Source organism: Camelus ferus, chromosome 2, assembly GCF_009834535.1.
Source record: "Camelus ferus isolate YT-003-E chromosome 2, BCGSAC_Cfer_1.0, whole genome shotgun sequence".
NCBI classification, from domain to species: Eukaryota; Metazoa; Chordata; class Mammalia; order Artiodactyla; family Camelidae; genus Camelus; species Camelus ferus.
The window spans coordinates 18,708,225-18,723,792 of record NC_045697.1 but is presented as its reverse complement, the minus strand read 5'-3'; the positions used below and the strand labels follow the sequence as shown (position 1 = coordinate 18,723,792).

Below are 15,568 nucleotides of genomic sequence, written 5' to 3'. Positions count from 1 at the left end.
CAACCTTTAGACCTTGTCAAGTTCACTAAGTCATTTTAACGTCTACGTCATATTCTATTACCAGGTGTCATCTTTCAAAAGTATACCAAGTTGGTGTGATTAGGAAATTGTCCAACGTAAACAGGAACCTCAGTAGGCAATGTTAGGGACCAGTGCCGGAAAAGCCATCTGTTTGATGGAAATAATATTTCTACTTCCCTAGTGATTACAGCTACTAGTGACAACTGTGAAATCCCAAGAGACGAAAAGAAAATTTAACTGCCTCAAAACTTTAATTATTCATATAAACTAGCCAAGAAATTAAAGTTAAATGTTACACGAAGGGCTCTCTAACCCCCTAATATTTTTTTGACTAATTATTCCATTGGTAGTCTACATCTGCTCTGCTAAAGTTTGGTTATGAATCACAAGTAACTCACTGGGAATGCTCTTGTATCTAAACTGACTATGGATAATAACTACAATTCACAAAAACTCTTGTTTCCAATGTGTACAAAATCCTCCTGAAACCATGTCCCACACAATAAAATAGATGTTCCAGTCAAAGTCTAAACGCTATTAACCACTAGGATGAATAGGACTAAATTTAACAACAAAAAGTTAATTTTAACAGCATATTCAATTTGTACCTTTTGAGTATCTTCAATATAATCAGGAAGCATGTTAAACACTGCCTTTACAAATCAAGTGAATTTATTAGGATTATTTAACTACATAAATAGTTCAGAGATTTGCAAATACATACTCTAATACTCTAAGATCTTCAGAAATACTGACCACAATCCTACATACACAGTTGTGGGGTTTTTTTTGGTCAGGGAGCCTCATTTGTTTCAACTATCGCTCTTCCACCCTTTTTTTTGGGAAATAAACATTTTCTAAAATTCTTTTATTTTGAGAAATTTATCTTCCAGATTATTTTGATAGAAAATACCAAGGCTCCCATATTTCCTATAGCTCAGCTCCTGGTGTGGTCTTTAGTATCTTAGAGTAAAACTACTTTTAATAACTTATAGTTAACTATTTGGACCTGCTCGACAATATATTAAAACCATACACTTTTGAAATGGAAAAGAGATATATGCACTGTACCTAAAGCTACATGTCTGAGCTAATCATATTAAGTAGAAAATACTTAATTCCAAACAATCCAACATTCATAGCTTTAGATAGTAGACACAGTAAGACTTCATCCCTAAGTGCTATTACACACAGTAATTGTTGAGAGCAAAAATATCTGATGACAGAAACCATGTCTATAAAACATCCTAAAATTATAATTTGCCTTTACAGTACACATATCCAAGTAATAAATTTAAAGAAAGATCATCAAAAAGTCAAGCAAAACATTCCAAATTTCTTCAAAGTCATAAGGAATAAAGAACAGAAGCAGAAATGGCTGCTCCAAAGATTCCCAGAATAGAAACACTCTCTCAGTTGGTACTATCCTAACTCACCCCCCTCAATCACCCTTAGGGATTCACAAATAACAAACACAGAATTCACTGCAACTGTGGCTACAATTTATAAGCAGCCTTTCATTGCTCCATAAAGGCTCATCATTGTAGATATTCACCAGTTTTTAAGCTACATCCACAGCTGCTGTCTCAGTTAGAAAAACAACAAAATTTGACAGCAAAAACTTTAAAGTAACATTTATAGAATAGTTTTACATAAAACAAAACTCAAAGTACTCCAGTACAACATAAAGAATGAATCTGGAGTACCAGAAACATGAGACTCTTGAGTTACTTTTAACAGAAATACCTTTACAAAAATAGTATCATTTTTAACTTAAAGCTTAGATCAAAGATATCATTTGTGAAGTAGGAATATTACTAAATTAGTTGGTGGTGAATAGAATCTGTTTCACCACCAGTCTGTTCTTTCCATAATCTTTCTTCCAAAATCACATACTAAAATTCAGAGACAAAAATCTCACATAAAACTGTTCTAATTAACACATTATAAACCAACTATATTTCAATTTAAAAAAAAAACTTCTAAAAAAATAAAGTCTACTTTTTAAAAAATCCCACATAAACCAATTTCCTGTTCAACTTTACCCTCCTGCCTCAGATCTATTCTCTGCCTAAACTGAGGGAAGGGGCTCCCCTGCTTGGTGAGCACAGCCAATCATGTGTTGATGAATGACTAAGAGTTAACCAGATGTGGGGCAGGGAGGGGGGACGCCCAGCAGCATCACCGCATGGCTACATTACACAACCACTAAAAGACTTTCATGGCAATGAACCTGGAATCCAAAAACATGAGTCTGAATTTCAACTTTCCCAGTAACTAGCAGGTGAACTTAGTGTTCCTCTGTTTTACAGAAACTTAACCATCTTCCTAACCAGACAACACTAAGGGTTAAACGTAAAGACAGACCTCAATTCTAATGAGTAATAGATTATATTTATACTGGGGGGCCCATTAAACTTTATAACATATAGTAGTAAAAGAAGAATTTCAAATCAATGAGAAAAGGATAGAGCATTCAAAAAGTGATGTTACAACACTTCATTCATTCTTCCAACAAATACTTATTGAGTACCTACTATGTACCAAGCACTGTATTCTAGTAGGGGAGAGTAATCAATAAAAAGGCAAATAACATATACTGTTAGAAGTTGATACATGCAAGTGAGAAAAATAAAACAGGGAAGGAGCGTAGAATGTAGGATAAAAAGCAAGATAAATATGGTAAAATCAGAAAGCACCAGACAGAAGACCAGGAAAAAGGTGCCAGTGAGGTGGGAAACCAGAAGTGAGTTTCTGAACCCAGAAGCCAAATGAACAGAATGAACAAGAAGGGAGAGGTCTAAGATGTCAAATGCTGCTGATCAAGTCAAGTCGAATAGCATCTGGAAAAAACTGACCACTACACTCACCTATGTGGAAGGTACTGGTAATCTTGAGAAGAGCAGTTTTGTTGATGTGATGGACACAAAAGCCAGGCTGAAGAAGGTTTAGAGGGGATGGAGTATGAGTAATTGCAGATAGAAAGAACCCTTCATAGAAGTTTGTTGCAAAGGAAAAAGAGAAATCAGAACTAGAGGGGAGTGCGGAGTCCAGAGGAGAAATAACAGCATGTTTGTATATTGTCAAGAATGCTCCACTAGAAAGGTAAAAATTGAGAGCAGAGAGAGAGGCAAGGTTAGCTTGCCTAGTCCAATGTCCTAGAGTAGCTGAGAAGGAAAGGGATCTAGGGCACAAGTGGACAGCTTGCCCTTAAAGAGGAGTCCCTCACAGTGACTTGTAAACTTCCGGAGGCTTCAGAATCACCTTGGAGAGCTTGCTGAAACAGAGTGCTGGACTCCAGAGCTTCTGATACAAGAGGCTGGGACAGAGGGAAGAATCTGCATTTCTAACCAGTTCCCAGAGTATCCTATTGCTGTGGTCCAAGAACCTCATTTGAAGAACCACAGCTCTAAATCAACAGATGGCAGGATGGAAAAAATTGAGTATATGAGAATAAATGCTGTATATTTCATTATACATTTGGAAAATATAAAGTCAGAGCCTACATCACATAATACATAGCTAAATAAATAAATAAATATCCTCTCAGAAGGGTTAAAAAGGGCTATATCATGTTTTAATTTCTAAAAGAACATATACAAGAAAAACACATACAAGAACGCTTTCAAAGTCTTAGAGTAAGGAAGGTAAGCAAAACACAAAGCCAAAGGAAGAGCTACAAATTTGACTACATAAAAACTTTAAACTCCTATAAAACAGTAAACAAATAAAACTAAACGACAAATTAAAAACTTAAGAGAAAATACTCAATATAAAATTGACAAAGAGTATTATCGGGAAAATAAAAAGTTCTTACACAAAATGAGAAAAAGACATATACTTCACAATGAATAATAGTTTTACAAATATCAATCTAAACATATAAGGTGATGATACAGACAGAAAGTCAAACAATAGATAAGACAAGAAGAGAAAGACAAAGAATACAAACCACAATATTTAAGACTGAAGGAGTAAGTAGAGAAGATGGAATGTTCAAGAGAAAAGATAACAAGTCTTAGCAGTCAAAAATAAAGACATCATGGTGAACAAAAACAATGGGTGTAGAAAAACTAAACAGGCTGATAACTGAAATGAGGTTTTGGGATCCAGTTGAAGGGTTATTTCTTGACGGCCTAGGATGAAAAACCAGTGTAATAAAAATGATGTAAGTTATAAAGAAAAGATCTGGCAGTGCCTTAAATGAGAGGTAAGAAAGGAAATCGATAGTAAGCAATTCTTACAGACCAGCCTAGCCTGGCAGCTCCTTTGCAAATATATATTAATTTGATCCTCATTAGAATTCTGAGATACGCTCTCCATTTTACAAATGGGGAAACTTAAGCTTACAACACAATTATGTAACTTGCCCAAAGCCATATAGTGTGTATAACAAAATAATTAAATGGCCTGAAAATTGGTCTTAAGGCAGAAAAGGAGGATTAACTGATAGAACACTTCCCAGAAGGACTTAACACAATTATTCGTAAAATTATACAAAATTTTAAAGGTAAATGATACTTCAGAGAACTCTTTAAGTTCAAACACTTGTCAAGTCTATTTCTGAATGCATTTCTAGAACATAAATTTATTTTTAAAGTAATCTAATAGGGAAGAATACAATCTCCTTTACCTTAAAGCCTTCTATAAGGCTTACTTATATCTGGGACTGTCTTGTCACCTAGTAGAGAGCCTGGAAGCTTTCAAATGATTACCATTTAGGTGGAGAAATAAACAAAAGTTGAGTACAGGGCAGTGTAATGGCAAAGGCAGAAGCAAAGCTGTGTGAACCTGAGTTAAATCACTAATCTCTGACCCTCAGACTTCTCCGTAAAATGGAGATACTGTCTCCCTTCACAGTGTAATTAAGGACTCTGCAGATATTCAAGAAAACATCAGTTCCCTAATCCCCTTAAATATTATGTTTACTAAACTACTGACATTTTTAGTATAAAACAGAATGTTAGCATTTCCACTTAAGACAAAAAAAGTTGAAGAATATACTTCTAATTGATAACAGTAGTTAATTTCCTAGTAGAAGACTGAAGTGGCTCACTTTACATGACATATTTAAATAACTGGAATTTCACATAACGTTATTTTTCTAATTAGAAAAATAATCAAAATCAGCGTTTACGTATGACTTAACCCTTAAGAAAAACTTCCACATCAAGATAGTCACTTCTCTGAAATAATTACAGAAACAAAGTAAAATGGAACAAATATAAATTAACTGCATACCTAAGCTACCAGGTGACTTTTAATTCTAATGCAATTTAAAAGATACTTAATTTACCAACTGACAACTTCCAGGAGTTAAAGCTAAGAAACTAGGTTCAAGTGAATGACATGCCACTAAATTCTATATTCAAATGTACACATCACATTATATCATAGAGGAAGGCCAGGATGAAAAATGATTACCAATAATTATGGAATAATCTTTGAAAGCTACAGCTATCAGGATTTGTTTTTTTAACAGTGAAGCAGCAACTCCCGCTAATTCTGTACTATCCATTTAATCAAACAATGACATTCATTATTATAAGCTGTAAGTAAATTACCAAACCAAAACTATCACTACTATCTTTGGAATGCTGAAATTAATTTAATTTACTTCCTTGACTTATGAATAAGCATAGATGATGGATACAATAGCTTTAATGAATTCCATAGTCAAGAGGGTAATACTGTCCTGACAGAAATACACTAGAAAACTCACTGCATGAAAATCATCAGGTTCATAAACAAGCCCATCTTTCAGTATACAGTCTCAAAGTGTGGCCTCCTTCTCTCTATGACAATCTGTCTTCTTTCTCAATCTCCTCTTCTCTCCTTCCATTTTCTCTTCCAGAGGCTTTGGGAACAGCCAACTGCAATTTAGTGCAGGTAGCAGAACTAAGAAGCTACAGAGGCAAGAGGCAGAAACTAGAGCGAACCAGACGTGAACCCAGGCAGTTCTTGAGTAGGGATAACTAGAGCAGAGTGGGTGAGGAGGTGTGCGGGCCCTCTTGGTCAGTCTGAAATACAGAACAAGGTAAAGAAAGCAAGCAGCACCAGCAACGGGAAAACAGCAAAGGAGGAAAGAACCGGCAGGCTCAGAGCTGACCGTTTATTAAGCAACATTGGCAGTAACACTCCCAGGCTTGGAGCGGAGAGATCTGTACTCTTGGTCTAAATTCACACACAAAAAGGAGAGGAAAGTATTTTAAAAAACAAAGTGCATGTAACTTTAAAAGGCAGCTCAGAGGTATAAACAGAAAAGTGTAAAAGACCAGCATAATTCTCTCTCCAAAAGACAAATCAGGAACTAGTCTCAGCCATTAACTAACTGATTAACGTTATTTAATCTGTCTGTGCCTGTGTTTAAATGAGTGGTTACTTTAGAATGTATGATTAACAAGGTATTTTCTAGGTCTGCAGTTTCCTGAATCTAATGGATTTAATAATCTATTAACATTTGTCACACAGGATGTAGTTACATTCTATGATATGTTACTCCACAACAGGGGGAGTACAATATACCAGAATATAAATAAGAGAATATAGAACCATAGCCCAGTATCCCTACAGACCACACTTCATTATCTTTCATGAAATCCAGGAAGAAAAAAATTCCCAGTCTTCCCCTTTAAAGCAATCGACATACAGTCTTAAGAAAAAACAATGCCTAATATCTAACCAGCAGGCTTCACTTTAAATACATTCAAAGATGGAGAATTTGGTCACTTGTGGATTTCACTGACCTTGACTTCAGCTTCTTTCTAGAGGACATATTCTAATGCCATTATGCTTTTCTATTTTTCAACACTCTTAAGTGAGGTTAGGTATTTGCTATATGTTCCATAACCCGCTTCAAAAAGTATAGTCTAGAAGTGGCACAAAGTTGACCATAACCCAGGGAAGTGAGTTTATCCATGAATTCTGCATAGAAAAATCAGTCTATGATAAATGTCAGCCCTATCACTTAGACCAAGTGCCACCTAGTGGCAAGTGTTATATATTAGTAAATCCATTCAACTCATGTTCATTCAGCAAGCAACAATCTGGCAGCTAGCAGTTGCTCCTTAATTATGCAATATAAGTAAAATATTGGTCATGTCCTTAGGAAGCTTGCTGAAAGATTAGATAAACAGATATAGACAGAGAAATATAAAATAGGTATATTTATATAATTGTAGAAAGATGTCACCACGTAAGTATGCAAATATTCAGTATTTAAAAGCTAAAAGAAAGAAAACAGATAGGTTCTTACACCTGTTCATCTCACTCAGACTTTCCCAACTGTAATTACTTCATTACCCAAGTTTTGATCGTTCAGTTGTTTTTTTTCTCCCCACCTTCTCTTCCACGCTTCTTCCCACCCCCATCTGATAATCTTTAAATTCTATTCTAGAAAGAGGGGAGGAGGAGGACCTATTTATGGAGCACCTACTACTCCTAGAACCAAGCTAGGCATTTCATATCCAGTATCTCTTTTAAACCTCATATCAATACCATTGAGTATTATTTTCTCCCTTTTTTTAGACAAAGGCAAGACTTAGATTACATGACACACTCAGAGCCACAAGATTTAGACACTGCATTGATTCCAAAGCTCCCTATACCACCCTGCCTCAAAAAGAGCTACTTTGTTCTTTCCATTCTTAGGCCTTGCACCAAGATCAGACCTTGATTATATACATCTCTCTTATGGTCTCCATCAACTCCAATCTATTTTACACTACAACTGACCCTCGAACAGCATGGGTCCACTTACACACGGATTTTTTCCAACAGTAAATACTACAGTAGCACATGATTCAAGTGGGCCGAATTCGAGGATGTGAAACCACAGGTACTGTGGAACCTTGGATACTCGAGGGCCCACTGTAACTCACACACCCGTAGCCCCCCATGTTGTTTAAGTGTCAACTGTATTTTACATGCAGCCTCAACTCTTCAAACAGGCTCAGTGCCCCCAGCCCAACATCCCTGATTAATATTCAAATTCTCAGCTTAGCACCCAAGGTCCTCCAAGAGGCCCCAACCAGTTTTCCAGTTTTATTTCCTACCACTCTCTATGAATTCTCCTCTCAACTTAAGAGATAATGATTCACACCTGTGTTCCCACCAACATCTACATCTGTAACACTTATAATACACTTATAATACCCCTTATTGTCTGTATACTTTCCACTAAATCATGAGCTTCACTGGACCACTTTTTAGCCATCTTTAAAGACCAGTATATAGCAGTCTTATACCTATCAAGTACTCAGCTGTTTCCTTAATAAATATAGTTATTAAAACCATTATAAAGGAGAACCACAAAGGCAGAGTTATACTCATTTCCCTTAACCCTTCCTTCATGTCTGAGGACCTCAGTGTTTCTATTTCCTCCAGGTGGTGCATGGATCAGGAGCTTTGTACAAAGCTATATAGTTTTTTGCATGAAAAATTTTTTCATACTCAAACCAAAAGTTAAATTATTTGAAAAAGTATGCTAGTAACTATGGAGACAATAAAAGTTCAGTGGTTGACAGGGGTAAGGGAGGAGCAAGCAGGGGACAGGCAGAGCACAAAGGATATTTTAGGGCAATGAAACTACTCTGATACTACAATGGTAGATACGTTTGTAGAAACATTATACATTTGTCCAAACCCACAGAATGTATACCAAGAGTGAACCCTAATGTAAACTATGGACTTGGGGAGATAATAATGTGTTAACTTAAGTTCATCAATTGTAACAAATGTACCACTCTGTTGGGGGATGTTGGTAATAGAGACTATTTGTATGGAGGCAGGGAGTACATGGGAAATACCTGTAACCTTCCCCTAATTCTACTGTGAACCTAAAACTGCTCTAAAAATAAATTCCATAAAAAGTAAAAAAAGCAAGATCTTAGTGGATTTGCAGTTTTCCAAAAAGGGAAGACCTTTGTTCCAAAATAAGTTGTTTAAAATAATAAAGAAAAATCCATACCACTGGTTCTCTATTTTACAGGGCAACTAATATTGCTGTTATATAACACAATCTGTACCACACTACCACAATAATAAAAGAAAAAAAACCGGGTTTCAAAAAGTAATAAACATTTCCTAGTTATATAAACATTTTATGAGAAATTATTCTTATTCATTTACAACTCTAGCATCTAATTAACAATGCACAGAACAGCCCTAAGGCGAGGTTAAAACTACTGAATAAGAAAAAAAAGCATGGGAGGGGAATTTAAAAGGCTCAACTTAGCTTTCTAGTGTATTCCATCTCACATTCAACTGGTACAGCACTTTCACTGCAAGGCTTTGCAACTTAGCATACCTAAGAAGCAGGGGTTTCTATCTTTTCATTTTTATAAATTTAAAATAGTACAAATATTCCCCAAACTGCCATGAACTTGACCAACCTGACTGAAGAGCTGTCATGCTTATCACTCTGCACCGTCTCAACACAACAAACCTATACAAATATTTATACATATAAGTAATTACCACCAATTATATAAACCAAGCCAGAGTGCCTCTGATGCTTGCTTTTCCCCAGTAGTAAGTTGTGTTCAGGAAATACATTACCCTTTTCACACCATTAGGATATTATTTCATTCCCTGAGGTAGAAGCAGGCCTAATGAGGCATAAGCGATGATGTTGTGCCAGGCCTAACATCCAGAACTGTGGGCAGGGTGTCTGAGAGATGGTAGCAGTTGGGAATTCAACATTCCTACATCATTATGGCTGCCCAAGCAGAGAATAGAGCAATAAGCAGCAGACCCCAAAAAGTTGGGGGTGACTCAATGACAACATCCGTGGTCAGGCTGTAATTTACCAAATATGTCTGCTCAAAATGCCAAGGCACATATTTCAAGGGCTGCGGTCCTCTGTACTAAATACACTGCTGCCTTCCTAAAACATGACCCACAAACCACAAGCTGCAATATAAAAAGTCCATCTTGAACCCTGCCTGTGAAAAGTTACCAGGAGAAACCAATTATTATAATTAAAGTATTTGTATAGAGTGCTTTACAATTTACAAATCACTTACATATAGTTTTATTTGACCTTCATAATTTCACATTTTACCTTACTTGATACTCACAATGTGCCTGGCAGATAAATACAACAAAATTATCATTCCCTACTTTATAGAGGTAGAACCTGAAGCTTCGAGAAATTATCTATAAATAATCTGTCCACAAAACCTGAGTCTTCCTGAAGATTATCAATTTATTGTTTGGTTCAAAGGCATGGATCCTCCCCCCCACAAAAAAAGTCTGTGGTGTCTTAATGTACATTCCTATGCATCTAAGAATTACTTAAAAATAATGGAAACTTTTGGGAAACACTGGATAGTCCACCATACAAAAAACAAAATGTGGTATTTAAACTTGTCAGTTTGTACAAACAATACAGTATTTTTTAATAACCCAAAAGGAACTTCTGCTTACGAGTTTTAATACAATGTTCACAGGAGCTATAAGACTGTCTATAGCAGAAAATATTAACTCCTTTGTGTACTTCAGCAATTAAATTCCCTATAGAATCAATATATTCCCTGTATACATCAAATGCTGCTTACACAAACCATGTTGTATCAAGGTTTCAAAGTACTCTGAATCCTCTGTTCAAAAAACCTTTTTACTGAGTCCCTATCATGTTCGAGACACTCTTTTAAGGATAAGAATATATAAATGATTTTTTTTAAATGCTATCTGCCGTCAGGTAACCAACAGCCTTTGGGTATGACAATTACAATTCAGTATGACACTTCCAAGAGAATTATACTCAGTTCTTTAAGAACCCGCAGGAGAGGCACTGAACCCAGCCTGGCGGATCTGGTTAGAGTATCCTCAGATAGAAATCTTGATTAATAACCTACTAACACCAGCACTTTTCAAGCACAAGGATACAGTAAACTGCTGAGGCCATGCAAGGAACTCCAAGTTCTTAAATACGGATGGAGAATTGAATACAAAAGGAGAGAAAGACAAACAGTTCAACTGGGTAAAAGGTAAATGAAATAGTTATAGAGAACCCTCTATGCCATGACAGTTAACATTTTTTGAGCACTTGCTATGTGCCAGGCGTCCTAAAACGTTTTCCTGCACTTAATCCTCACAGCAACCCACTGAGCTAAGAATAATTACCTTGCAACTGATGGAGGAGGCAAGGAGAGGTGAGATTGCTTGTCAATTACAGAGGTTTTAAATGGCAGAGACAGAATTGGAACCCAGTTCAGATTAAATCCTAAATGTGAGCTCATAAATTCTCTACTCCGCTGCCTCTCTTAATGAAGGCTGCTAGGGGGAGCCATTGAAAGGTTTTTAAACTAAGGAGTGAAGTGATCAGATTTCCTCTTTAGAAAGACTCTGTGGAAGTGGGATAAAGAGGGTGAGTCTAGAAGCACAAAGAGGAAGCGGCCAACGTCTGTAGTAATCCAGGTGAGAAATGATGAGAGCACAAACTGTGGCAATGAGGATGAAGGAGACAGATTGAAGAGATTTTTCAGTAGGGAAAATTATCAGTTCTTAGTGATTATATAAATGTAAAGGGTTAGTGTGAGAGAGAAATACAGAAACCTGGCTTGGGGAACTACTGGGACATGACATCATCTACCAGGAACAGAGAAGCAGGTTTGTTTTGTTTGTTCAATAAATATCTATAGTGTCTCCCAAATGCAAAACACCTTCCTAGGTCAAGGGTTAAGTCTGAAAATATGGCCCTGGTTGTTAGAAAATATCTTTGAGTGTAAATGACAAAGCATTAAAAAAAGGTACACTGAAAATTAGTCATTACTATTAACAGATTTGGCCTAGAATCTAATGAAAACATTTTATGCTACCATTAAAAAAAATTACCACATGCAGAAAGGAAATCAAGAGAGGAAAAGCATTCCATAATTTTATAATGTTACTACATTTGAGTTTGACAGATCTTCAGTCTCTTATACAACACACACACCACCCTGTAATTTGACTTATCCATCCCCCTCTATTAAAAAAAAAGTATCTATTTTATTACCCAAACTATAAAACATATTCGTTTTTTTATCCCACTATCACCATTGTGACTTGCCAAGAACTTAGTTCATAACTTCCTACTTGATTTCCTATAAAATATGACCTACTTATTTCAGTAACAATTCCTAGACTTTTAACCACACCTTTCATCCAAGGATGCTCTCTGCAAATCTTAAGGCACAACAGTCCTGTGCAGATGTGGCAAGTTACTACAATTCCCATTTTACTACAGAGTTAGGAAATTGGCCCAGGGGAAGTAGAGTAACTTGGAAATAATCACAAAGCCAAATGCCAAAAATAACAACTTTCAGTCAATCCATGAGAAAATACTGCCCCTAGTTGAAATAACATGAAATTTACTATTAGGAGGAAGCAAAATGTGAAATAATGTTTTAAAGCCAAGTCCTAGGTTTTTAAAATTTATTTTTTAAAATGACTGAACACCACAATTAAGATTTGTAAGAACCTGCAAATACACCATTTTTTCCCTAATATTTTATCCCTCCTGAGTGCCAAAGATTATTTAATGAATTACAGCTGGCAAGAGTGGCTTTTTTCCCGCATAAAATCATTTTTATCTTAGTCACTTAAGACACTATAGAGATCTGTCAGTATGGAACAACAGGTAACATTTAAACAAACCTATTTAAAGTCTAATACCTAGACCCATGTATTAGAATCGGTGTGAAGATACTCCAAGTGAGCCTCTTACATTTTTTCCTGAAATACACCCTCTGCAGTATGCATGGACAATAAATTTAAAGCTTTGATCATCAATACTCTGAATGAAAGATGCCCCATTTGTTTCTAGACATGCTGCTGTTTGATATAATCTAATAAAGGTACTGTTTTATCTGATCACAAAATAAAAGCCTTACATGATTTAGAAACAAAAAGTACAACTTGAAATTTTTAAAAGCTGCTTATGTTTGCGTGACCATTCTTATCTGTACAAGTCAGAGCAAAATACCTTCCATTACAAGGTATTAACACTTTGCTTACAGTAAGAAACAAGTGTGCTCAAGATTTTACCTTCAAAAGAATGATTCTGCACTAAGAAAAAGAGAGACAAATGATTACAAGTAAAACTCACTCATGGAACCTAGATTGCAAATTTTCACAAAAGCCTCACATATCAATCATAAAAGGTTATTTTCCATTAATTAAAATTCAAGCTAACTCATACTAATTCTAATCACAGTCTTTGAAAAAAAAAAAAGCTTTCCACTCTGCCAACATTCCTCACACTTGTATAGCCTCTAGTAGCTGCACTTCATGTAAACTTTAGTTAATAATGAAAAGACACTCCAAATCATTTTATGAGTAACATCTAAAAGCAGTGATCAACTGGGGGGTGGGGGACGACCTCCTGAACAGCATAGTCAGCCTAGTAATTCCGGTAAATCTAATACCTCTATTCCCAGTACCAGAATATTCAGGCTATTTAAATACACTATATCACCCTCCCCCACCCTACAGCCACAAAACTCAAGCTTTTAACAATATCATTACAATAAGCACTCTGAACAAATTAAAGCTCCTTTAACTCTAGAAGTGCCTTTACCTTACTTACGACTATTACTTAAAAGTCTTTTAATTATATTTGATTAATGCATTCCACAAAGATTCTAGAAGCAGTATTCATCAACTCAAACTGCACTCTTAAGCGCTTTCCTCATTTCAACTCCAAAGATGGGTCAGAAGGGTTGTCAAAAATTTGCACAGCAAAAGCACATAATTGCAAACTATCTAAAAAGTAAGAAAGCGTAAAACATCAAAATTCATAAGCAGGATGCCCTCTCTTTTTCCTTACGAAGCAGGAGTTACTGGTAAAATAACTCTAGACGTAAACTCTTGAAAACGCTGAAATTCTCCATCCCAACATTCACAAGTTTTTAAATGCCGAAAATCACTCAACTGCTACGGACATACATAATGAATATCCAATGTGAGTATCTGCAACTATTCTCACACATCATCAGATAAAAACACCTTACGCCTCTTCTAACCTTCCTACAATACCCTCAGGTAATCCAGATGCACAGCTAAGACAGCTGCCCTTGGCCTAGGCCGTCAGAAACCAAGGGGCGGGGGCCAATAACCAAGAGACCAGATCTTTTTTCCAGGGCTACTGTTTCCAAGCAAAACAACCACGGGCCCAAAGAGACCGGGAAGAAAACTGAAGAAGACATTGTAATCCAGAGAGAAAGGGGTGGTGGGGAGGTGTGCACGCAGTCCCGAGAGAAAAGGGTGCGAAGAGGAGGTGCGCGGAGGAGGAAACTAGTATCCCCCCGCATCTTTCAAACCCACAAAAACAACAACAAACCGTAGGGTCCGTCTGCACGTAGAAGCACCAGATGGAGTCCCCGGGGCTGAGACAGTTGAGCCGACAAACACCGTGGGTAGTGGATAAATCAACCGATGATGGGAGGGGAAGAAGGGTGCCAAGCGAATAAACCCCTGGATGGGGGAGACAAAGCCTCCGGGGGTGATCAAGGACCAAACAGAAAGGTGAGAGGGAAAGCATGATAAAAAAAATAATGGGAGAAAAATTAAAAGACAGAAACCTGGTCCCTGGGCTGTGGCAGGTCACTGAGTACCGAACAGAGAGGGGCACAACAAAGGGGCACCGGAGGAAAGACAGCTGAGCGGACGAGATGGAGAAGGGATGCGGGGCGCGACGGGTCGGACAAAGCGCCCAAGGCGGGGAAACAAAGGGCCAGGGGTAGAGTCGCGGGGGGCAGCGGGGAAAGACAAAGCGCCCGGGGCCGGGGGCACCGGCCCGGCGAGACTACGACGGCCGCGAGGAACAAAGCTGCGCGGGGCCGGGCAGCAGGGCCCGCGAGCGGCGGCGCGGGAGACGCGCGGCGGGCACGACGCCCGCGGGCCCCGCGCGCCTGGCGGCACTCACGCCCGCACCCGCCGGCCTCGCCGCCGCCGCCGCCGCCCGCCCTCACGCGCCGGAGCCCGAGCCACGGCGGCGCAGAGCGGGCAGCGCACGGCCACACGCCGCCGCCGCCGCCGCGCTCGGCGCACGCGTCGCCACCCCCGCGGCCCCCGGACACCGAGCGCGCCGCAGCCCCGGAACCCGCCGCGGGCTGCGAAACGCCCGCAACTTTCCCGGTTCCCAGCGCTCCGATTCCCCCAGACTTACCCTGTCACAACAGGCGCCATCTTCCACAAACTCTCGCCAAAACTCCAACCCTCGCGAGATTCCCCCTGATGCCTTCCCTGGTCCCTCTCCCCCGCCCCTTCCCTTTTTCCTCACTCCTCGATTCCACCCAGCCCCCGCGCTCTTTCTCCCCTCGCAGCCGCCGCGAAGAGCCAGACGCCTCGCGCCGCCAGCGGAGTAGGGGATCCAGCTCACAGCCTTCCCTGGAAACCTACCCAAGCGATGGAGCATGCGCAGGCTGCTCCTCCGCGGGCGAGTCCTCCGTCTGGTCCATGGGGAGCGCTCCGGTTATCCGGGTTTTGGGACGCGCCCTGAGGGACGTACGTGGAGACTGAGGAAAACCGGAGGGGATTACAACGGGGACGGGGAATGGAG

General features: G+C 38.7%; 1 protein-coding gene across 5 annotated transcripts in view; it reads right to left on the bottom strand.

The window, feature by feature from the left end:
• The window catches only part of RBPJ (recombination signal binding protein for immunoglobulin kappa J region), a 203,255-nt gene that overhangs the window by 80,192 nt on the left and 107,495 nt on the right, over positions 1-15,568 (bottom strand). Inside the window, exon 1 of one of the 5 annotated variants that reach the window (XM_032495256.1) lies at positions 15,409-15,558. The exons of 2 other annotated variants lie outside the window; for them this stretch is intronic. In XM_032495256.1, coding sequence (XP_032351147.1) covers positions 15,409-15,467 — 59 coding nt within the window. In that variant the 5' untranslated portion in view covers positions 15,468-15,558. Of the gene's footprint in view, positions 1-15,175; positions 15,559-15,568 lie in introns of those variants that run through there. 2 more of the 5 variants (XM_014562196.2, XM_006188225.3) reach the window with 2 other exon arrangements.